The 26,874-nt window shown below is 48.0% G+C and overlaps 1 protein-coding gene across 3 annotated transcripts in view; it reads left to right on the top strand.

Moving 5' to 3' along the window:
• The window catches only part of LOC146335710 (syntaxin-binding protein 1), an 82,246-nt gene that overhangs the window by 39,461 nt on the left and 15,911 nt on the right, over nucleotides 1–26,874 (top strand). For 2 of the 3 annotated variants that reach the window (XM_084821030.1, XM_084821031.1), the window contains exons 8-18: nucleotides 2,068–2,152; nucleotides 3,826–3,956; nucleotides 7,954–8,061; nucleotides 9,055–9,115; nucleotides 10,078–10,143; nucleotides 12,043–12,123; nucleotides 16,548–16,686; nucleotides 19,187–19,296; nucleotides 19,501–19,602; nucleotides 24,662–24,747; nucleotides 25,869–26,023. In XM_084821030.1, coding sequence (XP_084677156.1) covers nucleotides 2,068–2,152; nucleotides 3,826–3,956; nucleotides 7,954–8,061; nucleotides 9,055–9,115; nucleotides 10,078–10,143; nucleotides 12,043–12,123; nucleotides 16,548–16,686; nucleotides 19,187–19,296; nucleotides 19,501–19,602; nucleotides 24,662–24,747; nucleotides 25,869–26,023 — 1,124 coding nt within the window. The remainder of the gene's footprint in view (nucleotides 1–2,067; nucleotides 2,153–3,825; nucleotides 3,957–7,953; nucleotides 8,062–9,054; nucleotides 9,116–10,077; nucleotides 10,144–12,042; nucleotides 12,124–16,547; nucleotides 16,687–19,186; nucleotides 19,297–19,500; nucleotides 19,603–24,661; nucleotides 24,748–25,868; nucleotides 26,024–26,874) is intronic. The other variant, XM_084821032.1, reaches the window with a different exon arrangement.

Below are 26,874 nucleotides of genomic sequence, written 5' to 3' on the forward strand. Positions count from 1 at the left end.
TTCCCACACTTTAAAGCCATCCTGAGGAAGACGTCGTGAGGCCATTCCTCCCATGGGGCTCTTTCAGCTGAGGGAGTGCAGGTGGCCTGGGAGGCTGCAGAGCAATGGAACGATGTGTAATAGGATGCTGGGTGAAACGGATCTTTGGCCTGAAAACACACACGGCACCCTTGGCCACCTCGCAGGGATTAGGTAAGCTCAAAAATACCACCCAAAGAAATTCAAAATTCTGCCTCAAAAAAGTGGACGCCTCACCACGGTTGATGCTGTTGCCATTTGCAGGAGCAGCGCAATGAACCAAAAACCCTGAGGAAAAAAGAAAGAACCTGTGCTACGACCCCTGCCAGTGGCGAGCCCTATTTGTGAGACAGGGTTGGAGAATTTCTCCTCCTCTAGGAGAAATGTGATGAAATTGTCCCCCACAATTTCTCTGCCCACAAATAGGCTGGAGAATTTTGAGAGGCCGTTTGTGCACTGCTCTAAGGAGAATGGCCTTGTTGGATCAGGCCAAAGATCTGTTTCACCCAGCATCCTATTTCCCACAGTGGCCACCCTAATGTTTCCAGGGAAGCCCATGACAGAATAGCTCTCTCACACATTGATGCCCCTGCAGGAAGCTCTGTCTCTGGACATGGAGGCTTATCTAGCCATCATGGCTGATAGCCATTGACAGACCTCTGCACCTCCAGGAATGTCAGTGGAGGCTGGTGGCTCCGATGTCAGTGGGGCAGTGAATCCGCTCCAGGTTTTGGTCAGAACTCTAAAGGAGCTATTCTAGATCCTGCACTCAGCAGGGGGTTGGCCTAGATGACCTCCAAGCCCCCTTCCAACTCTATGATTGTATGAAATAATATTTTCATGTATTTATTCGATTTATATGCCACCCTTCAGCAGATTCCTAAAGTGGCTTACGGAAAGTGAATATGAGAATAAAACTAATGAAAACACACGACGACAAAATTGTTGCACCAAGAAAATAAAAACACCATGGTATTAAATGAGCAATATAACTGCAGTCAGCAGAATAGTTTTTAAAAGACTCCAAGCAGGTACAGAGGATTAGAAAGCTGTCAGGGGAAGGGAGTTGGCAAAGATATTCGCCTGGTGCCAAAATTGTATCGTGGCCATTTTGGACTCCTTCAGAGTTCTGACTGGTTCTGGCTGACTGATTTTGGCCCCTTTTACAGCCACCTACCAGAGATGAACGTACTTCAGACCTGAAGAATCTTATCTTGGTTTTATTTTGTTACTGTTTTTTACTGGTACCCCGAGATCCACCAGCTGGAACCTGGCGCAAAAGACGGACACTTGGAATTAAATAATTCCGAGCCGAGGAATTTGTTTAGAGCACCAGAATTGAACAAAACTTATGGTTCTTCCACACACAAAACCATTCCTGGTTACTCCAAGCTTCCTTCCTTCCTTGACCAGGCTCCCCTCATACCGACCCTGAAATGAATGGATTTCTCCCCCGTTCACCCCAAAATGAATACACTCAACCACTGAGTATGGGTTAATGTGTTGCTTGAACCCAGTGCTGGGCTCCCAAGTGCCCTCCCCACCTTCCCTTTGTTGATTGGAAGGGGAAATGATGGTGGTGGCTCAACAGCAGAAGAGGTGGTGGTGGTTTTCTTTTCGTTTCCTCCTTCATCCTGATGCACTCTGCATCGAATTTCAGTTCCAAGAGCAGACATGGAATCTTCCCAAGGGCTTCTGCCCTATTCCCAGTTATTTGGACACCAGTGTAATTAATGGAGGATGGGTTTATCAGTGGTAGCCATGGCAGATGGAACATCTGGATGAACTGGGGAATGTACTCTCCTTCCTGTGCTAGATGTGAGCTTTCTGGAGGCCCCTGGCTGGATGCTGCAGGATAATGAGAGACTGGGGAGAGGAATCCTGGTCTGGTTCAGCAGTGTAGCTCATATCTTCTTAAAGCGAGCTGATCTGTTGTGTTTGTGGGTCTGTTCTGTGTCCTGACTTAACATCATCGAAAGCCTTTGTAAGACGGAGAAGCCATTTCTGTCTTTAAAGAACACTTGTGTCCCCTTTCCCACTTTTCGGCAGGGATTACAAAGACAACGCCATGCTGTCCCAGCTGATTCAGGATAAACTGGATGCGTACAAGGCTGATGACCCAACTATGGGTGAGGTGAGCGAGGCCTTCAGTGTAGCAGAGTGAATCATGTACCTGACTCTGGGATTTTGGAGATACCCCGGCTATTCCTTAACCAGGGAGGGTGGGGCAGATGAACTTCAGTCCTTCATGAAAGGCCCAGCACTAGCCAACCCCTCAACGTGCCCATGGCTCTATCATTCTAGTCCCACAGAACCCTCTGGGCATCCTAGACAAGTCTGGGGAAAATGGCATGATCTCTCAACTCATGCTGGATAACCTGGGGGTATCAGAGGCAACATGGTTATTTTCATTACTGTTACTACTATTACTATAGAGGTAGTACTAATAGTATTAATATAATAATAGCAGTAATAATTACTACTACTATAATATAGTAGTAATTATTACTGCTATCATTATTATTATATTAATACTATTAGTACTACCTCTACAGCAATAGTAGTAATAGTAACAAGAATACTACCTCTACAATAGTATTATAGTAGTAGTAGTAAGAATAGGTAGTAGTAATAATAATAATTTAGTAGTAATTACTACTGCTGCTGTTACTACTAGTATCATTTTTGCTGCTGTTATCCTGCTATTCTGCTTGTGGAACATTCAGAGCATAGGGCCAGAATACAGTTGAGACCATCCCATGGTTGCCAAGGAAGCCATGCCATTTTCAGCCAGGGCAGTCTCTACATGAACGTTAAAAGACCCCCAGCAACACAAACCCTGGAGAGTCCAACACCAGTGCTGAGACCACCCCAGCTTTCTTAGGAAGGCAGAATGTCACGCAGTGGAGTGGACGGTGCACTAACAGAATTCCCGATTGTGACCCAGGCACCCTTTTGCTGTTGCTGTTGTCATTAGAGGCGGTGAACTTCTCTCCAGAATGGTTCATGACAAGGCTTTTGTTTTGTTGGTGATCGTGGAAATCAAACCAGTTTGCAACCGCCGAGTGGGCCAAATGACACTCAGTTGTGTGGCCTTTATTTATTTATTTATTTATTTATTTAAATAATTATTTTGTTTTCCATGAAACACACTTGTATCTTCTCCCTCACAAAGAAGGAAAAGTGGCTGGAGGGGGACAAGTGGTGCTTTAGGAGGGGAAAGGGGAAAGTTCATTTCTTCCCTCCCCCACCCTGTGCTCATTCAACACTCGAGGTTGCAACATCCATGGCTCCATTTGTTGAAGAAGAAAAAAAAGCAAATGCTTGGGAAAACACTTGTGTCAGGGAGCATCACTTGTCATTCAGCCCATACTGGGAGAATTGGGCAATTGTATCTTGGGCTTTTTTGGCTACACCTGCACCCCCTTTGCTCCTCCTGTCATGCAAGCTGGCAAACCAGGAAATCTTCCGTCGGCTGTAGTTTCCCAGTTTGTCCAAACTGGAGAAATGAGAGTTACCAGGTTCAAAACAAGCCAATTTGAAGTGTGTTTAATATACTGGCTTGTTCCAAATGGATCCAAAGTTCCGATGAAACTGGAAGCTATATTTAATTGAAGACTTCCTGGTTTGTGGGCTCGCCTGAAGGGAAGGCGAAAGGGCTGCATGCATGGTCGAAAAGCTGTGGTGCAGGCATACGCCTTAAAAAGAGATGCCCAGCCTTCCAGCTGATGGGAAATAAGCTGTATGATCTCTTAGAGGCAAAGAGGACAGTCTGTCTGAGGTTTTTTTTTCCCCCTTCTCATCCAGGGTCCGGACAAAGCTCGTTCCCAACTCATCATCCTAGACCGCGGCTTCGACCCCAGCTCCCCAGTGTTGCATGAACTGACTTTCCAAGCCATGAGCTATGATCTCCTGCCAATTGAGAATGACGTCTACAAGTAAGGGCCATTAATTTACACGGTTGGTTTCAGTTCCTAGCTGTCACATCAGAATAAGTTCAGCTGTGCCTGTGTGGGTGGGTATCCATATACACAGTGGAGGCGATTGGCTGCAATGTCAGTGGGATGGTGAATCTGCTTCAGGCTTCAGTCAAAACTCTAAAGGAGCTTTCCAAGGTGCTTTGCAGCTTGGGTAGTGTCAGGGAAGAGTCCAAATGCCTGGAGATGTCTGACAGTGCCAATTCTGAATCAGAGTTGGAGCAGCAGGTAGATCGGAGGCCAGGGGAGGGACCATCCCTAGTGAGCCAAAACACTGGAAGAGAGTCCTCCCAAGACCTTGGCCAACAGATGGCCCCGACTGAGTCCCTGCCCCTCCCTCCTCCATGAGAATGCAAGTTTCCGAGGAGGAGGAGGAGGAAGAGGGGTGTGACTTGAAAGATGCTAGGGCATGACACAAAGCGGGAAAAGTTGGCATGGCTCAGATGCTCTGCCTAGATAGCCACACTTAGAAGCCAACATAGGGAGGGAGCTGCCCTAAGGGAAGGGCATCACTGCAAAGCTAGCTTGCCCAAGCGGTTTATACCACAAACGGCCGGCGACTTTCTCTCCCTCTGGCTCATCTCCTCTGCTTAGAGATTGTTAATTAGTTGTTTAGAGCCTGGGAGCAGCCTGAGAGTTTTCCTTTAATCTGCATTTGTAGAGAGACTAGGCTCTGGCAAATTAAAGTTGTATTAGCCTGAAGCTTTGTCTATTGTGGTGTTGATTGTGAAGGGAAAGGATGATCCAGATCTGACAGAAAGCTCCTTTAGAGTTTGGACTGAAATCTAGAGCGGGTCAACCCCATTGACATCAGAGCCACCCACCTCCACTACATATACATGTAGGTATACCATATAGACACACATGCACACACACACATTACTGTCTTTCCCCTTGAAATCAGCTCCCATTTTTAGCTGCGTGCTTGTTCCAGGCCCCTGTTCCCATAACATTAAGGACTGGATCCAGTTTTATGCTGGATCAACTGTACTAATGGAAGTGGACTCCCCCCAGTCCCTGCACTCCAGTCCTCTAGAAATGCTGCACAGTCAGGAGACACTGTTGAATGGGGTGAGCTGTGGTATGTCGGGGGAGAAAGGGTTCCCCAAAATTAGGGTCGATGGACCTTCTGCGAATGGAGCCCTTCCTTTCGTGGAACGCAGATCCGCGATCCAACCCAATAACCTTTTGAAGTCACCTAGTGAAATTGATGTAAGAATAAAAACTAGCTCTGTGACAGACACTTTGATTCTTCCATTTTGGGCATTCCGTAGGGGATGGGGGCGAAACGAAAACTCTGACAAAAGAGGTTGGGGGGTTAGAATTTCTAACAGGGGCTGCTGTAGTATAGGGGCTGCAATGTGTAACTGATAAATCACGGTTGCTTCTTTTTGTCGATCAAGAGTGTTAATCTAACAGATGGATATATTTCAATTGACTGAAAAAGCTGTCCCCAATCAACTGAACAGCAGAGTTTTAGTATGTATGTATGTATTTATTGCATTTCTATGCTGCCTTTCTGGAACCAACCAAGGTGGTTTACAAAACTGGAGAAAACAAAGATCATAAAGAGATAGTAAAATGTTAAAAACAACCTTAAAAACCATAACGACAATGTTGAAAGCCCCAATAAAAAAGATGCGTCTTACTCTTAACCCCCTTCCTGAATGCAGAGAGAGCAGGGACCCATTGCAACCCCGAAGCAAATGCATTCCAGAGTTTGTGAACAACACAGGAGAAAGCCCTTTCCCGTGTGCTCAACAAGTTGGCTTCTGTAAGCATAGGTGTCTTCTACAGGTCCTCTCCTCCTGATCTTAATAACTGAGCAGGTTCATACTGAGATAGGTGGTTCCTCAGATACCCAGGCCCTAAGCCATTTAGGGCTTTAAAGGCTGAAACCAACACCTTGAACTGAGCCAGGGAAACACTTGGCAACCAGTGCAGATCTTCCAGAATTGGTGTGATATGATCACGATACTTTGCGCTGGTTGGCAGCCTAGCTGCCACATTTTGCATCAATTAAAGCACAGAGTGTCTTGCAGTGGTCTCATCTTGACGTAACCAAGGCATGGATAACTGTTGCCAGATCAGATTGAGACAGGATAGGCTGCGGCTGATGCAACAGACGTAGTTGTGCAAATGTTCTCCTTGCCACTGCTGCCACACTGACCAGTGTAGGATCCAGGAGTACTCGCAAGCGACAAATTCAGTTGTTCAGGGGCAGCGTGACCCTATCCAGAACAAGTTGAATCCCAGTCCCTGAGTCACACTTTCTGCTGACCAATCCCACCTCTGTCTTTTGTGCATTTAACCTGAGCTCATACACCTCATTATCGAACCCTGGCAACATTCAAGGGTGTTGACTGCTCCCTTGGAGTCAGGTAACAACAAGACATAGAGCTGAGTGTCAACAGCTCATTGATGGCATCTCACTCCAAACTTCCAGATGACCTCTTCCGGCGGTTTCGTGTAGTGCTGTGCCGAAAATGTATCCCACGCTTTTTTCGACCGTTCTCATTCAGTTGGATAGAAGAGAAGTTGCTTTCGAAAAGAAATTTCAATTAAAGCCCAGTTTAAGGCACCCTGAGGTCATTCCTCCCATAGGGCTTTTTCGGATCAGGATGTGCAGGTAACCTGGGAGGCTAGCTGTGATTAGGTAAGCTCAAAAATGCCACAAAAATAAATTATAAAGCATCCTGAATGAGGCAGAACAAGGGGAGCCTCTTTCATGGGGGGAGAAAACTTTCAGGAAATGGGAGGACAGATTTTTGGCAGAGCACGAACTCCACCTCGTCCCTGGAGCCGGACACAACACTGCCCCCACCTGCGCTGCAGTGGAACGCAAACTGGGGGCCGGCCTGCCAGGACAGGTGATGCTGTTGCAGCACGAAGACCCCCCAAACCCTTAGGAAAACAGAAAGAAGCTGTGCTCCAAGCCCTGCCCATGGGGAGCCCTACCTGGGAGAAACGATTGAGAATTTCTCCTCCCCCTGGATGAATTCGGTGAAATTGTGTCTCAGATTTCTCTGCCCACAAGTCAGGTAGAGAACGTCAAGAGGCCATTTGCGCACAGCACTGGTTTCATGTGGATGTTAAATAACTTTCGGGATGGGACAGAACCCCGTGGTTCATCATAGATGAACAGTGGTGGTGTCAAACAATAGTCCCCCAACACCATCTTCTGGATATGACCTGACAGGAAGGACCAGAGCTATGGCAAGGTTCCTCCAAGGCCCAGCCCTGCCAGGAGCCCAGAAAGTCCCCACGGTCAATGGTACTGAAATCTTCTGAGAGGAACAGGAGAACTAGGAGGGCCGCATTGCCCCCATCCAGTTCTCAACGTAGGTCATCCACCCAGGTGACTGAAGCAGTCTCAGTCCTGTATCCTGGCTGAAAGCCCGATAGAAATGGATCCAGATCTCTTTTAGAAACAGAACTTAGTTTTTCAAACTTCCTGACTGTTAGAGCAATACAGCAGTGGAACTGATTACCTAGGGAGGTGGTGGGCTCTCCCACACTGAAGGCATTCAAGATGAGGCTGGACAGCCATCTGTCAGGGATGCTCTGACTTGGATTTCTGCACTGAGCAGGGGGCTGGACTCGATGGTCTTATAGGCCCCTTCCAACCCGACTATTCTGTGATTCTATGATTCTATGAAATGCAAATGCTTATAAAAACAGCCGGGAGGCAAGCACCATCTGAGACAAGGCATTCCCCTTTCTTGCACACACAGGAGGAGGGGATGCTTTTTCTGAGCTGATGCTTGCTGTGGCAAATACATGTATCACCAGGATTCCTGCATTGAGCAAGGGGTTGGACTACATGACCTCCTCCGCAGCCCCATCCAGCTCAAAAATTCTTAGGATGACCTTTCTCAAAATAACTAAGACAATGTGGCCCTTGCCTGCCTGTGTGAAGCCACCTTCTCTCTCTCTCTCTCTCTCTCTCTCTCTGTAGGTATGAGACAAGTGGCATTGGGGAGGCTCGGGTCAAGGAGGTTCTGCTGGATGAGGACGATGACCTCTGGGTCACCTTGCGCCACAAGCACATTGCCGAGGTGTCCCAGTAAGAGCTCTTCTTCCAGCCTCACCATGGGGCCCGGATAACTCTGTCCGGCACGCAGCACTCTGGCGGTTTTTCCTGTTGGTGAAGAAGATTTCTGGGCATTTTCCTAGAAATATTAGGGGAGGGGAGGAACAATGGGAGGTGTGTGTGTGTCATAAAATGATGCAAGGCCACAAACCCCATATACAAGCTCTCTGGTAGGATTTAAAGTGTATTGAATTGATTAAAAGGCATTAAACCTTGAATGAATTAAAGTGCCAAACACCCAGGAAATGACATTTACTTCTCCCTGGATGCAGACTGTATTTTTCTCTCATCTCTCTACCAGTAAAAGGCTCCCCCCCGTGTGTGTGTGTGTGTATACACACACACACACACACACACTATTATATACACATACACACACACACACACACTAATATATTTTAATGGAATGTTATAGAATATTACATTATCTCATTAAAATATATATTTAATGTAACACAATAATTTAATTAATAGGACCTAACATTTGTATGGCATTTTCAAGAGTTCAAAGCAATCCACATGCATTGTCTAGTTGTAATCCTTACGATGACCCTGTAAGGTATGCTGGTATTCCCATCCCCTTACTTCAAATGGAGGAGACGTTGAGGTTGAGAGTGAGTGGTTGGCCTAAGACCACCTCTTGGGCTCATGGCAGAGGTGAGATTCAAACCCTGGACTTCCTGACTTGTAGCTTTGTCTTTTAGCTACTATGCTATGCCAGGACAATGTGTTTATAAGACCAACAGATTCGATAGGCTTATGTAGGCTTAACTTCCTGTGTTGGCTTCTGACCCCTGTGTGTGCACATGTAAGTATTCAGTGAAACGTTTCGGGAAAGAGCTTGTCAGTCTTCCTGGCCCCTGTGAAATCCCCCAACGGCTAGAGCCTTGCACTCTGGGAAAACGGAGATGGATTCAGCTGGGCTGAAAGTATTCCTGACTTTCTTGGTGCTCATTCTGTTTCCAGGGAGGTCACCCGCTCTCTGAAGGACTTCTCTTCCAGTAAAAGGATGAACACAGGCGAAAAGGTGAGGTTCGGCTTAGAACCGCATGTTGGGCGGCCTCAGGTTGATCAGAGGACTAGAAGTGGGAGCAAGAGGGAGAGAGGAAGAATGTTTTACAAACATTCAAAACCACAGAAATATATAAATAATCTAGATAATGGCTCCTTCTCTGAGTGTGGATCCTTATGTAGCCACAATGAATCTGCCCACACAAAAAAGGGGGGAGCTATCAGCAGGTTTGTGGGAACCCTTCCCCACCAAAAAATGTTAAGCGAAAACAACTGCCACCACCCCATCAGAGAGGGGAAACTCCAAACAGCCCAGTGGTGACAGAGCATACCCAGTGAGCACCGAAATCCGACTGTTGGGGAGGGGGATGTGAAAATAGGGATTGGAGCAGGAGAAATTCAATGGAGTATCCTGGAAAAGGGCATATCTGGCAGCTTTTAATTGTAACTTGGGCCCCCCACCCCACCCTTCTTTTGCCTTTATAGTGTGCTGCACTAGTCAGCAGGCCAGAAGTTATTTGATTTTTTTTATTAGTTTTGTGGTGAGCCCTGGTTTTGAGCAAAGGAAACCTGGAATGAGAGTCTGACGACAGAGGTGGGGTGGGAGGCTGTAAATAATAGCTGGTGGAGGCTGGCTGAGGGAATGAACGACACAACGTGTGGAAGCTCTTCCATAGTTTGTAAAGATGGCGATCTACGTAGCTCCTGTCTAAGGGCTGGATTCGATGGTCTTATAGGCCCCTTCCAACCCTACTATTCTATGATTCCTAACTTTCCGAGAGCCACCTTGATCTGATCAGATTTGGCCAGTAAGATTTAAAAAACAAAACAAAACAAGAATAAAACCTGCCCACCCACAGGAGCGTAAGAACTACCTTGCTGGGATCAAACCGGAGGCCCGTGTGGTCTACAGTTCTGTCTCCAACTGTTGGAAACAAGGCATGTTGCTGGTTCTGATTCTCTGTTTGTGACTTGCAGACGACCATGAGGGACCTCTCCCAGATGCTGAAGAAGATGCCCCAGTATCAGAAGGAACTCAGTAAGGTACGTTCTGCAGATGGAAAATGTCTCAGCTGCCCTTTTAGAACAAAGGCTTACCCAGGACATCCTGTGCACAGCAGCAATTTGAGTTTTGGACTAGGGCTGCAGAGAGAGTTAGGTTCAAATCCCCAGGCAGCTGTACAGCTTACCGGGTGATCTTATTTATTACTTACTTACTTACTTATTTATTACATTTTTATCCCGCTTTTTTTTCTCTTTAAGGAGCCCAAGGCGGCTTACATAATCCTCCTCCTCTCCATTTTAGCCTCACAACAACAACTCTGTGAGATAGGCTGGGCTGAGGGTGTGTGACTGGCCCAAAGTCACCCAGTGAGTGAGCTTCCATGGCCGAGTGGGGACTAGAACCCGGATCTCCCGGCTCCCAGTCCAACACTCTGGCCACTACACCACACTGGCTCTCATCTTGGTCTCTCTTGGCCTATCCTACCTCACAGGGTTGTTGTGCAGATACAATAAGGTGGGGGGAGAAGCACTGACACTGTGTTGAGCTCCTCGAAGGAAAGCGTAGGGGTATAAATTTAATCATGTATATATTCTAATAGCGAACTCACTTCTCTGAGTGCTGCTCTCTTTTTTAGCCAAAATGGTACCCAGTGAGGGCTGAGCATGCCCAGTGGCCGTAGAATGCTGCATGTCTGCTGCGGGGGTAGTGGGAGACAGAAACATCTGCTGGGAGGGAGACGGAATGGAGCATCCGTAAAGAAGACATGGCTGGCCTGCTGGAACACTGAACGGGAGCAGTCCACAGGGTAGTGTTTTGTTGCAGGTCCTGCTTGTGTATATATTGTACCGGGTGCAGAACTGCAGACCTGAGAGCCAAATCCAACCCGCCTGGGGTCCCAATCCAGACCTCTGGGGTTCCCCCCTTCCTCTGACCACAGATGGTTCGGCATTTGTGCAGTTCTTCCCCCATTCCGAAAGACTGAAATTAGAGCTGTGCATAAGTGGCCTCTCAAAATTCTCCAGCCTATTTGTGGAAAGTGGGGGGACAGTTTCATCAAAATTTCTCCTAGGGGAGGAGAAATTCTCCAGCAGTTTCTAACAGATAGAGCTCAGCGTTGGCAGGGGGTGCAGCAAAGCTTCTTTCCTCTTTTTCCTCAGGGTTTTTGGTTTATTGCACTGCTCCTGCAAGTGGCAACAGCAACAACTGTGTTGAGGCTTCCACTTTCCTGAGGCAGAATTTTGAATGTCTCTGGGTGCTATTTTTGAGCTTACCTACTCATTGCGAGGTGGCCGGGGGTGCTGTGTGTGTCTTCTCTCTCTGCTAAACATCTCTCCATTGCTCTGCAGCCTCCCAGGCCACCTGCACTTCCTGAACTGAAAAAGCCCCATGGGAGGAATGGCGTCAGGACGTCTTCCTCATGATGGCTTTAACTGAAGTGTGGGAAGCTGAGGAGGCTGCAGGCAGCCGCAGAGATGACTGTACAATGACAGGCAGGACACTCACGCACACGCTGCTCAGCCACCGCATGAGTAAGGTAAGCACAAGAACCCCGCACACAGCCCAGGAGAATTTCTCCGAAATTTCTCCTCCTTTGAATTTCTTTTCAAAAGCCATTTCTTTCCTATCAAATGGAATGAGAACGGTCAGAAACCATGTGGGAGAACTTTTTGGCACAGCGCTAACTGAAATGCCTCTTCAAAGCATGAGTTACTGGCAGTAATAGCTTTAAGGAACATACGCTGGTATTTTGGGGGCCGCCCTTTTTGCCTTTGGCCCCACCCCTTCTGCATTTGGCTGCTTCCCTTTGCTTTGGGCTCCACCCACCACTGGAACGCGGCCCCCGGGAGCTTCTCTGAAACGTAATGCGCCCCTCAGGCTGAAAGAGATTCAGTGCCCTTGGTAAGAACGAGCAATGTGCTGTTTCTGTGTCTCTGTAGTATTCCACTCACCTCCACCTGGCTGAAGACTGTATGAAACACTACCAAGGCACTGTCGACAAGCTCTGCCGAGTTGAACAGGTAAGTTGGCTTGAGCAAACACTGCTCAGGAGGCTGTGTGTGCATCCGCGTGCGTGCAGGCAGGCAGGTTGTGCTAATGAAAGGACGTTACAGAAAGCCCGTGCTGTTCCGTCAGCACTTTGGCATCTCCCCTGCTCCCCTCTATAAATCATCGCAGAATTTGGCAGACCTCAGCAGCAGTCTCGGAAACAGGTAGCAATGTTGCCAAAGGCTGCGTTTCTCCGTTGTCCTTCAAGAATGGAGTGTGTTCTTGCTGGGTCACCTTTTGCGTTTCTGTTTTAACGTTCCGTATGAATAAAATAAAGAGAACTACGTAAATTACAGGAAAATGACGATAGGTGTGGCGTCCACCAAAAGGGAAATATGTGTACCAAAGCCTCTCCCTCCAGAGTATCAGGGCTTTATCTGCATTGATTTAAGAAGCCTTCCAATGGCTTCTCCCCCTCCCTGCACCCCCCAAGAGGTAGGGCACCTCAAACGTGGTACATGGTGTACTATTGTTGTAAAAACCTGAATCCGTGAAAGGTGTGTGGGGGGGTACGTAGCAGCAGGGTGTGTCATCCTCCAGATTGCCCTTCAGTAGGCTTCTGGTTTCTGACTGAGCCAAGCTAGGTCCCTTTCCTGGCAGCCTGAAGTCTTTTACGTATCCCGGCTGATGCGTGGGCGGTTGCGAGAGGCGTCAAGTAAGATGGAGAAGGTTTTCTTTTACATTTAGGGTGCAATCCTATGCATGCATAGACAGAAAAAGGCTTACAACTCCCAGTGTTCCCCAGCCAGCCATGCCCCAGCTACAATGCTGGACATTGTAGGACTTTTTTTCTGTCTAAACATGCATAGGATTGCACCCGTCATTGTTCAACAGAAAACACACACAGTCGTTTGCTGTGTGTCTGCGTCATCTATTTTGGGTCGTCTTCTTTTTTGGCCCGCTTTTCAACTTTAAAAAGCCCTCAAGATGAAACAAAAATTACATAAAATGGGGATCTGGGCTTTTATCTTTGACCGCAAGCAGGGAGGGCCGGAACCAAAATGGTGGTTGGTCCCAGGCGGGTGGATGAAGGCAGCCTTGCTGTCTAGCCTGCCCTTCTGATGCAGAAGGGTAGAATGGAAGCACATGGGCACAGCTCTATTAACATATCATTCTACATCATCTTTCGCCAACTGAATGCGCTCCAGATGTTTTGGACTACATATCCCATCATTCCTGACCCCTGCCCATGCTGGCTAGGGGCTAATGGGAGTTGAAGGACAAACTATCTGGAGCAGTGGCGTCATGGTGCAAATGCACCATGACAGGCCCCAAAGCCACACCCCCGAGGAGAGCCCCCAAATTGCAGGCAGCTGTGTCTGCAAACCAATTCTACCATATCAACAAACCAGTTCTACCAGTTCCATCTCCACCAGGAACAGGTCTTTTATGAAGCTGATGGGGTCTTAATTTCCCATTCAAGTCTAAGCCACCCCAAAGGTGCCGCTTCAGGGGAGAGGTGCTGTTCTGTCAAGGGTGAGCTATTCTACCTGTTCTCCCACCCACCCCTTACCTGGAGACTTCAAAAGCAAGAGTGGAGCTGCAGCTTGGGAGGCATTGCTTCAGGAGAGAGATGCTATTCCAACAAAGGCAATTTTCCCCCCATCATCTGCTCTGTCCCTTCCCCTGCCTGGGAAACCTTAAAAGGAGCCATGGATTATTTCAGCTCTCCTCTGGCATTTTTGCTGATGGGTTAAAGGTAGATTTAATTAAAGGTAGATTTAATTTGCTCTAAGGAAGGCCAAACAACACTGAATTGCATTTTTCAATTATGTGGGGAGGGCCGTATCGGAAGGAATCCTGATCCATCAGCTGAAGGGGATGGTGGAAAACAGGAGCAGTTGTCATGGAAGATCGATAAGTTAATGTTTGGGGAACTCATCCTTGTGTTCCACTCCAGTTGATGATAGAACAAGGATTCTGGTCCAAATGAGGGGTTCACAGCAATGAGAGCCAGGTGACACAAAGCGGGGTCAAGCAATGCAAGGCCTGGTAGAGCAGGTTCAAGTTATGGTCAAACAAGGCAGTCCATGTTGGCATGGCATTCAGGGGGGACAGCTGTGTGTGGAGTCAGAGCAAGTTTTGAACAGAGCTGTGTGCAGATGGCCTCTCAAAATTCTCCACCTTATTTGTGGGCAGAGAAATCTAGGAAACAATTTCACCAAATTTCTCCAGGGGAAGGAGAAATTCTCAGCAGTTTCTCACAGGGAGGGCTCCCCATTGGCAGGGCTTGTAGCACAGCTTCTTTCATTTTTGGCAAGGGTTGGGCGGGTTTTCATGCTGCAACAGCATCACCTGTGTTGGCAGGCTGACCCCATTTTGCATCCACCACAATTCAGGTCTTTGAGGGGGCAGTGTTGTGTCAAGCTCCAGGGCTGAGGAGGAGTTAGAGCTTTGCCAAAATCTGTCCTCCAGTTTCCAGAAAGTTTTCTTCCCCCATGAAAGGGGCGTCCATTGTTCGGCCTCATTCTCAGGACAGCCTGTAATTTATGTTGAATTTCTTTTGATGGTGTGTTTGAGCTTACCGAATCACAGCTAGCCTCCCAAGCTGCCTCCACTTCCTGGTCTGAAAAAGCCCCGTGGGAGGAATTACCCCATGAGCCCTTCCACTGGGCTTCAGTTGAAGTGTAGGAAGCTGAGGAGGCTGCCGGCTGCCAGAGAGATGATTGTAAAATGAAAGACAGGACACTTGTGCTCACTCCTTGGCCACCCCCTAAGTAAGTAAGCCCAAGAAACCCAAACCCAACCCAGGAGAATTTCTCTGAAATTTCTTCACCATCAAAGTTCTTTTCTCTTCTATCCAATTGATTGAGAATGGTCGAAAAAATGGAGACGTTTTCAGCACAACACTCATTTTTGCTTTTGGTTATGTAGAAGGTATGTTTGGGCTTAGGGCTTTATCTGTTTGTTTTTTGTTTGGTTTTAAATGGTGGTTGTGATATTTCTGCCTTAAACTTGTATTTCACATATCGTTTGAATATTTTATTTGTATATTTTTGTGAGCTGCTTTGGGGGCCTTTTGGCTCAAAGGCGGCATAGAAATAAAGTGTGACATAACAACAAAATACTTTGCCTTACAACAATGAGCAATCTATGGTTGCTAGAAAGAATCTCCCCCCCCCCCCCCGGCCTTCCAGCTATTAAGAGGATTGCAGCTAAATGTAAAGGGAACAGGTAATTTGGGGGGAGCGGGATGGTGGATGATACAGCATCCCTGCTATTTGCCAGCTCTGCCTGTGCTACAACAGTGATCTGGAGAGCACCAAGTTGGAAAAGGCTGTTCTACATTGTAAAAGCGAACTCAGTTCTGCAGATCATAGAATCATAGAACAGTAGGGTTGGAAGGGGCCTACAAGACCATCGAGTCCAACCCCCTGCTCAGTGCAGGAATCCAAGTCAGGTGTAGATCTTTACACAGGGAACGGCACCACTATTCACATACACAAAGGCAAGTATCAGCAGGAGCAGGGCAGGTGGGGGGAGGAACCTCAAGGCTTGCAGAGGTGCTTTTTTTTTTAATGGAAACCCCCCTCCTCCCCAAACACAATTTTTTTAAAAAATCAGGAGATGGAATGGAGTATCCTGAGAGAGAGCCTGGCCGGCTGCAACCTTGAATTGGAGCACTCCACACTGCAACATTTTTGCTGCAGGTCCCACCTGTATTCAATATTTACAAGTGCACACGTTTTTGTCTTCCTTTTAATAAAAGGTCAGTAATTCTCAATATGGGGAGGGGGGGCAGGATTGTCTCCCTTTTCAGTCTATGAGAACTTAGCCATCATTGCAGTATCATGAAGGTCATACTTTTCCTACTCAACCAGACATACTTATTTGTATCTTCATTTGTGTTGTCAAAGCGTTGTCTGCTAAATGCTTGAACTCCAGAGAGTTTGTGTAAGCATAACAAAAAATCATAGGGACTCGGTTTAAATGATTTCCTATTACTTTGTATCAACCTTTCCCATATCTGGCACCTTCCAGATGTGTTGGGCTACAACTCCCACCATCTGTTTGTGCTAAGGGGCATGTCCACCGAAAATTAAAAAAAAAAAAAAGTGCATGTCCAACATTAGGTACATACTTGACAAGACGAGGCCGGACAGCCATCTGTCAGGGATTCTCTGACTTGGATTCCTGCATTGAGCAGGGGGTTGGACTCGATGGCCTTGTAGGCACCTTCCAGCCCTACTACCAGCCCTACTATTCTATGATTCTATGGAGGGAGTGTTGTTTTTAATGTCTCTTTAATGCAGGCTTTTCCTGTCCTCAATGAAAAAGGTTAACTATATAGCATTGCCTTACCTGCTCCCTCCCTGATTGACATCAGCTGGGAGAGGAGGGCCAGTCCTGTGGGGCCAAGGTGGGTAAGTGCTGATGGATGTTATCTCCCCTCCAGGACCTGGCCATGGGCACAGATGCAGAGGGAGAGAAAATCAAGGACCCCATGCGAGCCATTGTCCCAATCCTGCTTGATGCGAATGTCAGCACCTATGACAAGATCCGTATCATCCTGCTCTATATCTTCCTCAAGAATGGTAGGAGATGCGTTAGGTTGGGGTACCTGTGATCCTCATAGGGATGTACGAAAATCACTTACCTTTCGCGGATTATGCTGATGGTGGGGGGGGGAGGCGCTCCGTCCCTCCCCCCGGAATCCTGGATGGGGGGGGAGGCGATCCATTCCTCCCCCCCCTGGAATCCTGGCCGGCCCTACCAGCAGCCGGACATCCGGCCGCTGGCTAGCAGGGACGTAAATGGCGGCGGCCATAGCCACCGCCGTTTGCGTCCCTGCAGTCAGCCATGATAGGCTACGTAAATGTTTACGTAGCCTATCACGGCTGACTTAAAGAAAAAAGAACACGCGTGTACGCAAATGGCGGCGGCCATGGCCGCCGCCATTTGCGTTCCTTATTTTGGTACGTCTTAGTCTACGTAAACATTTACATAGACTAAGACAGCGAAAATAAGGGGAACGCAAATAGCGTAGCTACACTATTTGCGTTCCCCTTATTTTCGCCGTCTTAGTCTACGTAAATGTTTACGTAGACTAAGACGTGCCAAAATAAGGAACGCAAATGGCGGCGGCCATGGCTGCCGCCATTTGCATACGCGCGTGTTTTGTTTTGTTTTTAAAGTCAGCCGTGATAGGCTATGTAAACATTTACGTAGCCTATCACTTTTTTTAAAAAAAAAACCTAGCTGTGATAGGCTACGTAAATCTTTACATAGCCTATCACATTTTTTTTTTTTAACTGGAAATGGCAGTGGTGGCAGCCAGTCAGAAGACCAGCTGCTGCAGCCGCTGCCGCCGAACCGCCGTCGGAGCTGCTGCTGCCAGGAAGATCCGCCCAAGGTAAGTCTCATCCCGGGGGGGGCAGGGGGGGCAGGCCATTCCGCCACCGATTTCTGGGGGCTGAATGCGCTGGCATTCGGCCTCCCCGAGATCCGTGGCGGAACTTTCGTACATCCCTAGATCCTCACCCTAATTTCATGTGGGGTGTCATAGAGATATGTTTTTATCCTTCCCCTCCATGAACGATAAAAGAGAAAAACACTGGGAGAAAGTCTTACAGTCCAACTTTCAGTCGGACCCATGGCCCAACTGGAGTCCACCTCGAAAAGAGCCTTCAGCGTGGTGGCCCCCTTCCTATGGAACTCCCTACCTATGGAGGTCAGGCAGGTGCCAACGTTGTGTTGCTTCTGCGGCCTCCTGAAGACATTGTTATTTCAGGAGGCCTTCCTTGAGTGACTTGGTTTATCCGAACCTCCTTCATGATCAAGGTGTCTCCCCTGCCAGGTCTTTCAAATGAAAGACTGGTAATCAACTGTCTCTCGGATAAAATCCCACATCTCATTGAACAGGTGGCTAATTTCTTCTTAATCACCATGTGTACAAGAGTACAACTGTATTAATTAAATTGAAGAAATCGTAGTCGGTGTGCTGATATTTGTATAATTGTGAGTGTACTTTAACTTGAACAGGTCTAAATGACTGTAATAAAGAGTATTTCATTTGACACACACATATATAGCTGTTAACACCACTACTACTGATGAGGGCGGAATCCAAACGTTTAGCTTAAAATATATTTTAATACTCTGTTAGTCTTTCTGTGTCTTTCTCATATATGAGCTGTGAGCAAAGGGCCTCTCAGAATTCTCCGGCCTATATGTGGGCAGAGAAACTGGGGGGACAATTTCACTGAATTGCTCCTAGAGGAGGAGAAATTCTCCATCAGTTTCTGACAGGTAGGGCTCACCATTGGCAGGGTTTGTAGCACAGCTTCTTTCTTTCTTCCTCAGGGTTTTTGGTTTATTGCACTGTTTCCATAAGTGACAACAGCATCAACTGCATTGAGGCTTCCACGCTTCTGAGGCAGAATTTTGAATTTCTTTTGGTGGTATTTTTGAGCTTACCTAATCCCTGCGAGGTGGCCGAGGGTGCCGTGTGTGTTTTCAGGCCAAAGATCTGTTTCACCCAGCATCCTATTACACATTGTTGCATTGCTCTGCAGCCTCCCAAGCCACCTGCACTCCCTGAACTGAAAAAGCCCCATGGGAGGAATGGCCTCAGGATGGCTTTAACTGAAGTGCGGGTAGCCGAGGAGGCTACGGGCTGCCACAGAGATTATTGTACAATGACAGACAGGAGACTCAGGCACCCTCCTCAGCCACCTCGTAAGTAAGGTAAGCACAAGAACCCCAAACCCAACCCTGAGAATTTCTCCGAAATTTCTCCTCCTTGGAATTTCTTTTTGAAAGCAATTTCTTTTCTATCAGATTGAATGAGGATGGTCGAAAAAAATGTGGGAGAAATTTTTAGCACAGCACTAATATATATATGGGTGCGTACACGTACACACACACACTATACACACATACAGACATTCACATGCACCCAAGAACCCTTTCTCCCTCTCTTCCTCCTGCATATGAGCTCAAAATTCACCCCAACACCACCATTTGTGAATGCACTTCAAACCTTTACTGTTTGTGAAATGGCCTCTCTTGTGGGGTTCCCTCACCCCTCTCCAGGCATCACCGAGGAGAACCTAAACAAGCTGATCCAGCACGCGCAGATCCCACCCGAAGACAGCGAAATCATCACCAACATGGCCCACCTCGGAGTACCCATCATCACAGACGTAAGTCCTTCTTCTAACCTGGTCTCTGGACTTCTTTTGTTTAAAGGGCTGTGAGTACTGTCTAGAATCTGAGCTCGTAGGCAGCCTGTCCACAAGGTGCCCGAGAGGGCGAGAAAGAACCCATTTAGGGTTCAATCCAGCCAAATCCCAGGCGAGTGTTTTGTGTACCAATGCCCTCCTGTGTTTTGTCTCCCTTGTGCTCAGTCCACCTTACGCCGCAGAAGCAAACCAGAACGGAAGGAGCGTATCAGCGAGCAGACCTACCAGCTCTCCCGATGGACCCCAGTGGTCAAGGACATCATGGAGGTGAGGATCTGGAGTTGGGGAAGGGGCATATCTTCCTAAGGACATAAATGCATGAGAGATTGCCTTGATGGATCAGAGCACAGCTCCATCTAACCCAGCATTCTGACTCCACCTGTGGCCATCCCAGCTACTCCTATGACCTTCACAAATAGGGGCATGAGGGAGGCAACTGCTCTGTTTTTCCCTGGGATTCAGAGATCATTGTCTGAGGCTCTGGTCTGGGTGGCCCCACTTTCTGAGGTTCAGCAGGTTGTCCAGGGACAGTGCCTACTTGGTGGTGGCACCCCCATTTGTTAAATTCCCTCTCTGGAGGCATTCTTCTGGTGCTGGATCATGTAAAGACTCTTTTTAAAACATTCCACAGGCCTTTGATCTATAGTAACTTCCCTGGTTTATTACTACTCTGTTTTGCTTTGTTATATCTGTGGTAGTTTTTATTTTTAAAAATACTAGTTGTTTTTCTTTTTTTTAATGTAAGCTGCCTTATGGATTTTATTAAAGTCCGAAGGTGGGGTTATAAACCTACAGACAAATACAGAATAAATAAACACTTGCAGCCACCAAATATGGAAGCTTTTCTTTTTCTTTTTCTAGCAATTGTGACTGAACTATTGATCAAGTTATATTCCCTCTCTGCATTTTGTTAATTCAGGCCTGTTTAAGCTCAGAACCTAGCCCAATTGGGCTCTAAACACTCTGGTGGGTAACCAAGCTAAGTCTGAACAGGCAAACATCGCCACAGGCAAAAAAGTAAATTGAAATCTTTTAAATGCTTTATTTATTTACAATATTTATATACCGCTCCACATCAGAAGATTTCAGAGTGGTGAACAACAAAGATAAAAGAATAAAAAACCAGGCTAAAACAGTTAAAACATTTTTTTAAATGACAAATTCCAATAAGATTGGATTTAATAAACCGCGGCTGCTCACTCTTGAAATAGCAATGTCTTCAGGAGGTGCCGGAAGCAACACAATATTGGTGCCTGCCTGACCTCCAAAGGCAGGGAATTCCACAGGAAGGGGGGCACCACACTGAAGGCTCTTTTCCTGCTGGACTCCAACCGGGCCATGGGTCCATGTGGAACCACCAGGGATCTGCTCTCTGATGTCTTCAGTGACCAGGCAGGTTGGTAAAGAAGGAGGCACTCTCTCAGGTATCTTGTTCAGGGCTTGTTTATTTAAGGAAATTATATAGGTTCTGAAGTTAAACATGACCAAATTAACACATTTGTCTAATCCTTTTTTTTTCTTTAAATCCATCCATTCTACAGTGGCCACTGCGAATCACCTGGCAGAAGGTTGCCTGCAATGAGATTATACTGTTTCTGTTTCAGACGCTTTGGCTTCAGGGTGTCAGGCCCGAGTGAGCCAGGCACTAGACTTTTTTTCCTGTGAAGGGGCATTGACCCACAAGACAAGTCCATTGGGGTCCAGGGCTCATGATGGTTGGACCCGAGTCAAAAGTGGGTGGGGCCAGAGCCCAACGTGGGTGGAATTTGCAGCAATGCAGGACCACTGGGTTCCAGAATCTGGGATGGGGGCTGGTTGTCAGTCGAAGCAGGGCAGAGGCAGGAATATGGTTCAAAACAGGCAGGGGTTGGACTCCAGAGTAGGAAAATGCAGAACAAAGGGGGGGCAGTAGTGGGTGCATTATTAAGGGCAGGCCAAGGTCAAGTTCTGAGGCACAGAAGACTGTGCATCTTACACTAATCGCGTAGCATGTAGCTGGGGGTTCACTTTTTCTTTACTCTAGCGTCAGGACACACAGCTCTGTGTTGGATTGGAACCACTGCACACCGAGAGGGGAGGATTAAACTTTTTGCTTTCCGAAATCCCCTGCTGTGTGTGTGTGTGTGTGCGTGTGAGGGAGATTAACATAAGAAAAAAATTCTCCATTGGCATCAACGGAGGCTTTTCCCCATTTTATTAATGCCCCCTCCCCCCATGGAGGAAAAGGTCTAATCCTCCCCTCCCAGTGCATGGTGGTCCTGATCGGAATCGGGGCTGCATGTGCCTACATTAGAAAAACCTAACCCTCAGCTACAGGCTACAATATTAATGCAATGTGTCGTTTGGCTCCCAAGGAATCTGAATACTTCTTTGTTCTGAATTTCTCTGATGGACCTTCTCTCTCTCTCTCTCTCTTTCTCGGGACCCCCAAAATTAGGCCACCCTTTCGTTGGGCCAAGATCCAGGGCAGCAGCAGCGTTCTCGCACAAGAGATAAAAAGTTCAGACTGGGGAGCAAGTAGAGCTTTATAGGGACCAGGATTGGCCCTTGCTGGGGTCTGCTGGTGGTGCCCTCGGGCAGGCTGGTATTGCAGCCCTGATGGCGCCCTTGAGCCACAGAGCTCTGCCAGGCTTGCAGTCAGTGTTATAGCTGGGTAATTTTTGACTCTGGATTTAATGGTCTTATGAACCCCTTCCCCTTTAGATGGCCGCTGTATACAGAGTGGCCCAAACGTAGGTATACGGTATAGTTTATTTGCATTTTATTACATTGTTTATTACATTTACATTTGTTTAACGCTGTTTAATCTTGTAAGTGCTCAAAATGTATTCCATTAACGTCCATAAATGCTTCCAAGATGAACTCTTTTAATTTGTCCACTGTCTGGGGATTCCTCTCAAAAACCTTATTCTTTACTATGCCCCCCCAAAAGAAGTCCATTGGTGTTAAGTCGGGTGAACGTGGTGGCCATTCAATGCTACCACGTCCTCCGATCCAGTGCTGTGGGAAGGTGTTGTCAAGATAGTCCCTTACTGCAAAAGCATAATGAGGAGGTGCCCCATCTTGTTGGAAGAGCAGTTCGGCAAAGTTAGCCCTGGTTCTGAGTTGTGGCACTACAACATTGTGTAACATGTGGGAGAAAATAGCAAAAACTAAACAACTGTATGCCTACTTAAGGGCCTCACTCCCCTCACTCTCTACACTTAACTGATTTAACTGTCACTCCCTGTCACTCACTCTTCCCAACTGTCATTCTGACTCCACCCACACATCTACTCACACATTCTCTCCCCCTCCCATCAACATTCTAAACAACTGCATACCTACTTTTGGGCCACCTGGTATTACTTCAGTTGTGAAGCATGCAACTAACATTTCTTTTTGCCCCTGCCCCACCATTCTATGCTTTACAACTCCTTTTACATTCCTGATATGTTAGAACAATAACAACAAAGCTGTTTGACAACTCTGATTTAAAAATAAAAATGCCCTGAGCGTGTGCAGTTTTGCATTTTGCACTCAGATCATAGCACCATCATGACTTGGAGTTTGCTTCTGCTGTCTTTCCCACTTGCTGCTCTCTGGGTGGTCTCTTGAGGGGCTCTGGTAGCTGCAGGGCCATGAACTTTAACCCCAAGGCCCAGGCCTAACTACAGATCTGGGGGTTGTGGTGGACAGCTCGATGGAGATGTCAACCCAGCATGCGGCTGCTGTAAAAAGGCAAACTCCATGTTAGGCATAATTAGGAAAGGAATTGAGAATAAAACTGCCAATATCATACTGCCCCTATACAAATCTAGGGTGCGGCCACACTTGGGACACTGTGTCCAGTTCTGGTCAACACACCTAAAAAAAGAGACTTTTTAGAGCTGGGAAAAGTGCGGAAAAGGGCAACTAAGATGATCATGGGGCTGGAGCATCTCCCCTATGAGAGAAGCATACAACAGATGGGAATTTTTAGCTTGGAAAAAAGGAGGGTAAGGGGAGAGATGAAAGAGGTGTACAAAATTATACATGGTGTGGCGAATGTGGATAGGGAGACATTTTTCTCCCTCTCTCATAACACTAGAACCCAAGGGGATCATCTCATGAAGCTGATTGGTGGGAGATTCAGGACAGATCAAAGGGAGGGCTTCTTCACACAGCGCAGAGTCAAACTATGGAATTGACGTCCACGTGATGTAGTGACAGCCACCAATTTGGATGGCTTTAAAAGGGAGTTAGACAAATTCCTGGAGAAGAAGGCTATCAGTGGCTACTAGTCCTGATGCCTCTGTGCTACCTCCAGTAATCAGAGGCAGTATGCCTATGTATACCAGTTGCTGGGGAGCATGGATGGGAGGGTGCTGTTCCCCTCGTGTCCTGCTTGTAGGTTTCCCATGGGCAGCTGGTTGGCCACTGTGCGAACAGAATGCTGGACTAGATGGACCCTTGGTCTGATCCAGCAGGGCTCTTCTGATGTTCTTATTACTGCTTGCAGTGGGAACAGAGAGGTAAAATGCCAGAGCTGGGCTGCAGGTTTGAGCACCCAGTGGCGAGGAGCAAATAGCAGCATTCTGACCCTTGCTGTGTTGCAGCTGTGTGTACATTAAGAAGAGCATTCCAAGCCCTTCCACTGTGGGCCTCTTTTTAACATATGTCTGACACACCCAAAGCTCTGCCTATGGAAGCACTCAAAGACTGCCGGCGAGGCTCCGAGGGGAAGGTTGTTGGAGCAAGCTGGCTGGGACACATGCAGAACTGCTCCCAAAGGGCCGGCTGTCAGGATGCCCCTGTTGCCTGTTGAATCCTCCAATAGCCAGAATCAACACTCAGACAAAAGGGCTGCTTTCCAAGGCTTTAATTCCATTCATCCTAATGAAGCATACAGATGCTAATTGCCTGAGACTCAGAGGAACTACAAAGGAACAGCCATCTAGGGGTTTCTAAGGGTTAGGATGTCAGTTGATCTCCATTTGGGAAAAATGTGGCAACTCTCTGAACTTAAGGGGTGGGAGGGGAAGATCTCCCCCTCTCCTGTGGGGCCTCTGGGCGCAGCTGTTGATGTCGAGCCAATCGGGCTGAGCACCTCAGCTCGGCTCCTGCAATCTCTCACTTGTGCCTGCGCCTTGCGTCTAAAAGCTCAAGTTGTCCCTCCCTTTCCATGCCTGGGTCACTGTCGCTCCCAGGGATGTGAGTGGGGGGGGTCCCCCTCCAGCTGCGCCTCTGAAGTCTGAAAGAGTTCCTTCCCCACAAATTGTATCTCCTCCTCAGAATCAGAGCTGTCTTGCGACTCTATGGGCTCAGAGACAACCCTGACACCGGCCTCTTGCTCTTCTCTTTCCAGGATGCCATTGAGGATAAGCTAGACACCAAGCACTACCCTTACATCTCCACCCGTTCCTCGGCCTCCTTCAGCACTACAGCTGTCAGGTAGGAAGAACCCATCTCACCTCATATTCGGGGGGCAGCACTAGCCATAAGGCATACCTTGGGCTGCTCCTTCCCCCTATTTTATTGCACCCCCAGCCCATCCTGGGTTGTGGTTCTTTTGTACAAAAGCACAGCTTAAAGCAACTAAAGTATTCAGGGAATTGCTGCTGGGGGCACTGCAGCGCACTGCAGCATGGTTCAGTTAACTCTGGTGTACTTGGAACGAATCCAGGTAAACTGGGTGTGGAGGAGGGATGCATGATTGCCAAGGGGGCTTTAAAGGCTGCTGCAGAGGGAAAGACAGTGTTTTTCTCATCTGGATCAAGCAGGTGTGTAGCAGAATATTTCTGCAGTCAGAAGGGCGGGAAGTCATCGTCGTGTCTGAGGGCAACCTGGCGTTGGACTAGAGCTTCCACCCTTTCCAGCCAGCATGGCCAATGGCCCACCCTATTTTTGCATCAAAGCCCCACACACAGAGCTATGAATTGGAACGCCCCCCCCCCCGTTCGGTCTTGCGTCTGCCAGGACACAGAGGCCTTAGGCAAACCGCTCTCTCTCGGCCTCAGGTTCCCTCCTCTGCAATATGAGGAACAGAAACACTGGCCTACTTTACTGAATTGATGTAAGGATAACAATAGAGCCTTCCCCAAACTGAGTCCCCCTGATGTTTTGGACTTCAGCTCCCATCAGCCTCAGCCAGCATGGCCAGGGGTCAGGGATCCTGGCGGTTGTCCAAAACGCCTGGAAGGCACCGGGTCGGGGAAGGCTGGGTTAATGTATGTATATCGGGGGTGGGCCATGCTGGCTTGGGCTGATGGGAGTTGTCGTCTCTCTGGAGGGCCACAGGTTCCCCACCCCTGAGGTATATCCAGAGATTTATATGGGAAGGGTCATTTATTGGCCGTCCATAAGATGGCTTCTTCACAGGAAGCTGTAAACGAGAGATCGCAGTACAACGAGGTTTTGGTTGCATGTGACAAGCGTTGTGCAGCTTAGGACAGCGATGAACCAAGAATGTACATAACAGTCAAAGAAACAATTCTGTGAATCAAAGTGAGTCGAACTTCTGCATGGTCTCTTCTTCTTTTTCCTTCTCCCTTCCTCCTCTTCCCGGAATCCAGTGCCCGCTATGGCCACTGGCACAAGAACAAGGCCCCTGGGGAGTACAGGAGTGGCCCCCGCCTCATCATTTTCATCCTGGGGGGCGTGGGCCTGAGCGAGATGCGCTGCGCCTATGAGGTCTCGCAAGCCAGTGGGAAGTGGGAGGTGCTAATAGGTGAGTCCGTGGTGGGCGGAGTTGGACTTTGCCCCGCCTCACGTTCGCTGGCTCCATGTGGCACGTCTTTGTTTCCACCTTTCTCCCCGCCTCGCTTCCCCCTCACAACCTGCCCCGACTGTGGCAAAATCCAGTCTCCGGATGACTCTTCCGGAAAGCTCTCCACGAAGTCCGCTCTGCCCTCACCTTGCCCCTGCTACATAGCCGCAACTTTTACAACCGTTATTATTTTCTACAGCACACTAGTCCTCATGCAGGGGACTGTGCTGCAGCGCCATTGGCAGGGTGTGTGTGAAAGGGAGCACCCCTGTTTTGACCTCTCGTGAGCAGGGCCTGGTTGCGAGCTGGGCCTGCTCAAATTGCACATCGAGCGCCCACTGCCGCTGACCCTTTCCCTCCCACCCCCCAGGGCCTGTGGCAGTAGACATGGTCTGACGCCTCAGTGGAGCATCCCTTCCCACTTGGTAGGGCGCCCCAATTATACATCCCATAATCTCTGGCATGATGGTAATACTGTTCTTGTTGATTTCTGCCAGGGAGACGGCCCTACCAGCATCTCCTGGACCCGGCCATCTTCTTGTCCCCTGACATCTGTGGGTTCAGTGTTGCATCAAACATTATGCGACAGAACCTGTGGTTATGTTCCCAGATTCCTACCCCCATGTGTATAGTATACGTATAGGTCAGGGGGCAATGTTTCTGCCCTGTAGTAGGTGAAGGAAACAATAGGCAGGAAAAGCAGCCCCACTTCATGATGTGATTTTAGCTTTATTCTCATTGAGCTTTTCCGCCTGGGCTGGTCTATATCTGACTGTGCATGGGGGCTCATGTGACTGAACACACACACTTAT

Source organism: Heloderma suspectum, chromosome 14 (genome assembly GCF_057233095.1).
Source record: "Heloderma suspectum isolate Gila_16-S chromosome 14, 16-S_ref, whole genome shotgun sequence".
In the NCBI taxonomy this organism is placed as follows: Eukaryota; Metazoa; Chordata; class Lepidosauria; order Squamata; family Helodermatidae; genus Heloderma; species Heloderma suspectum.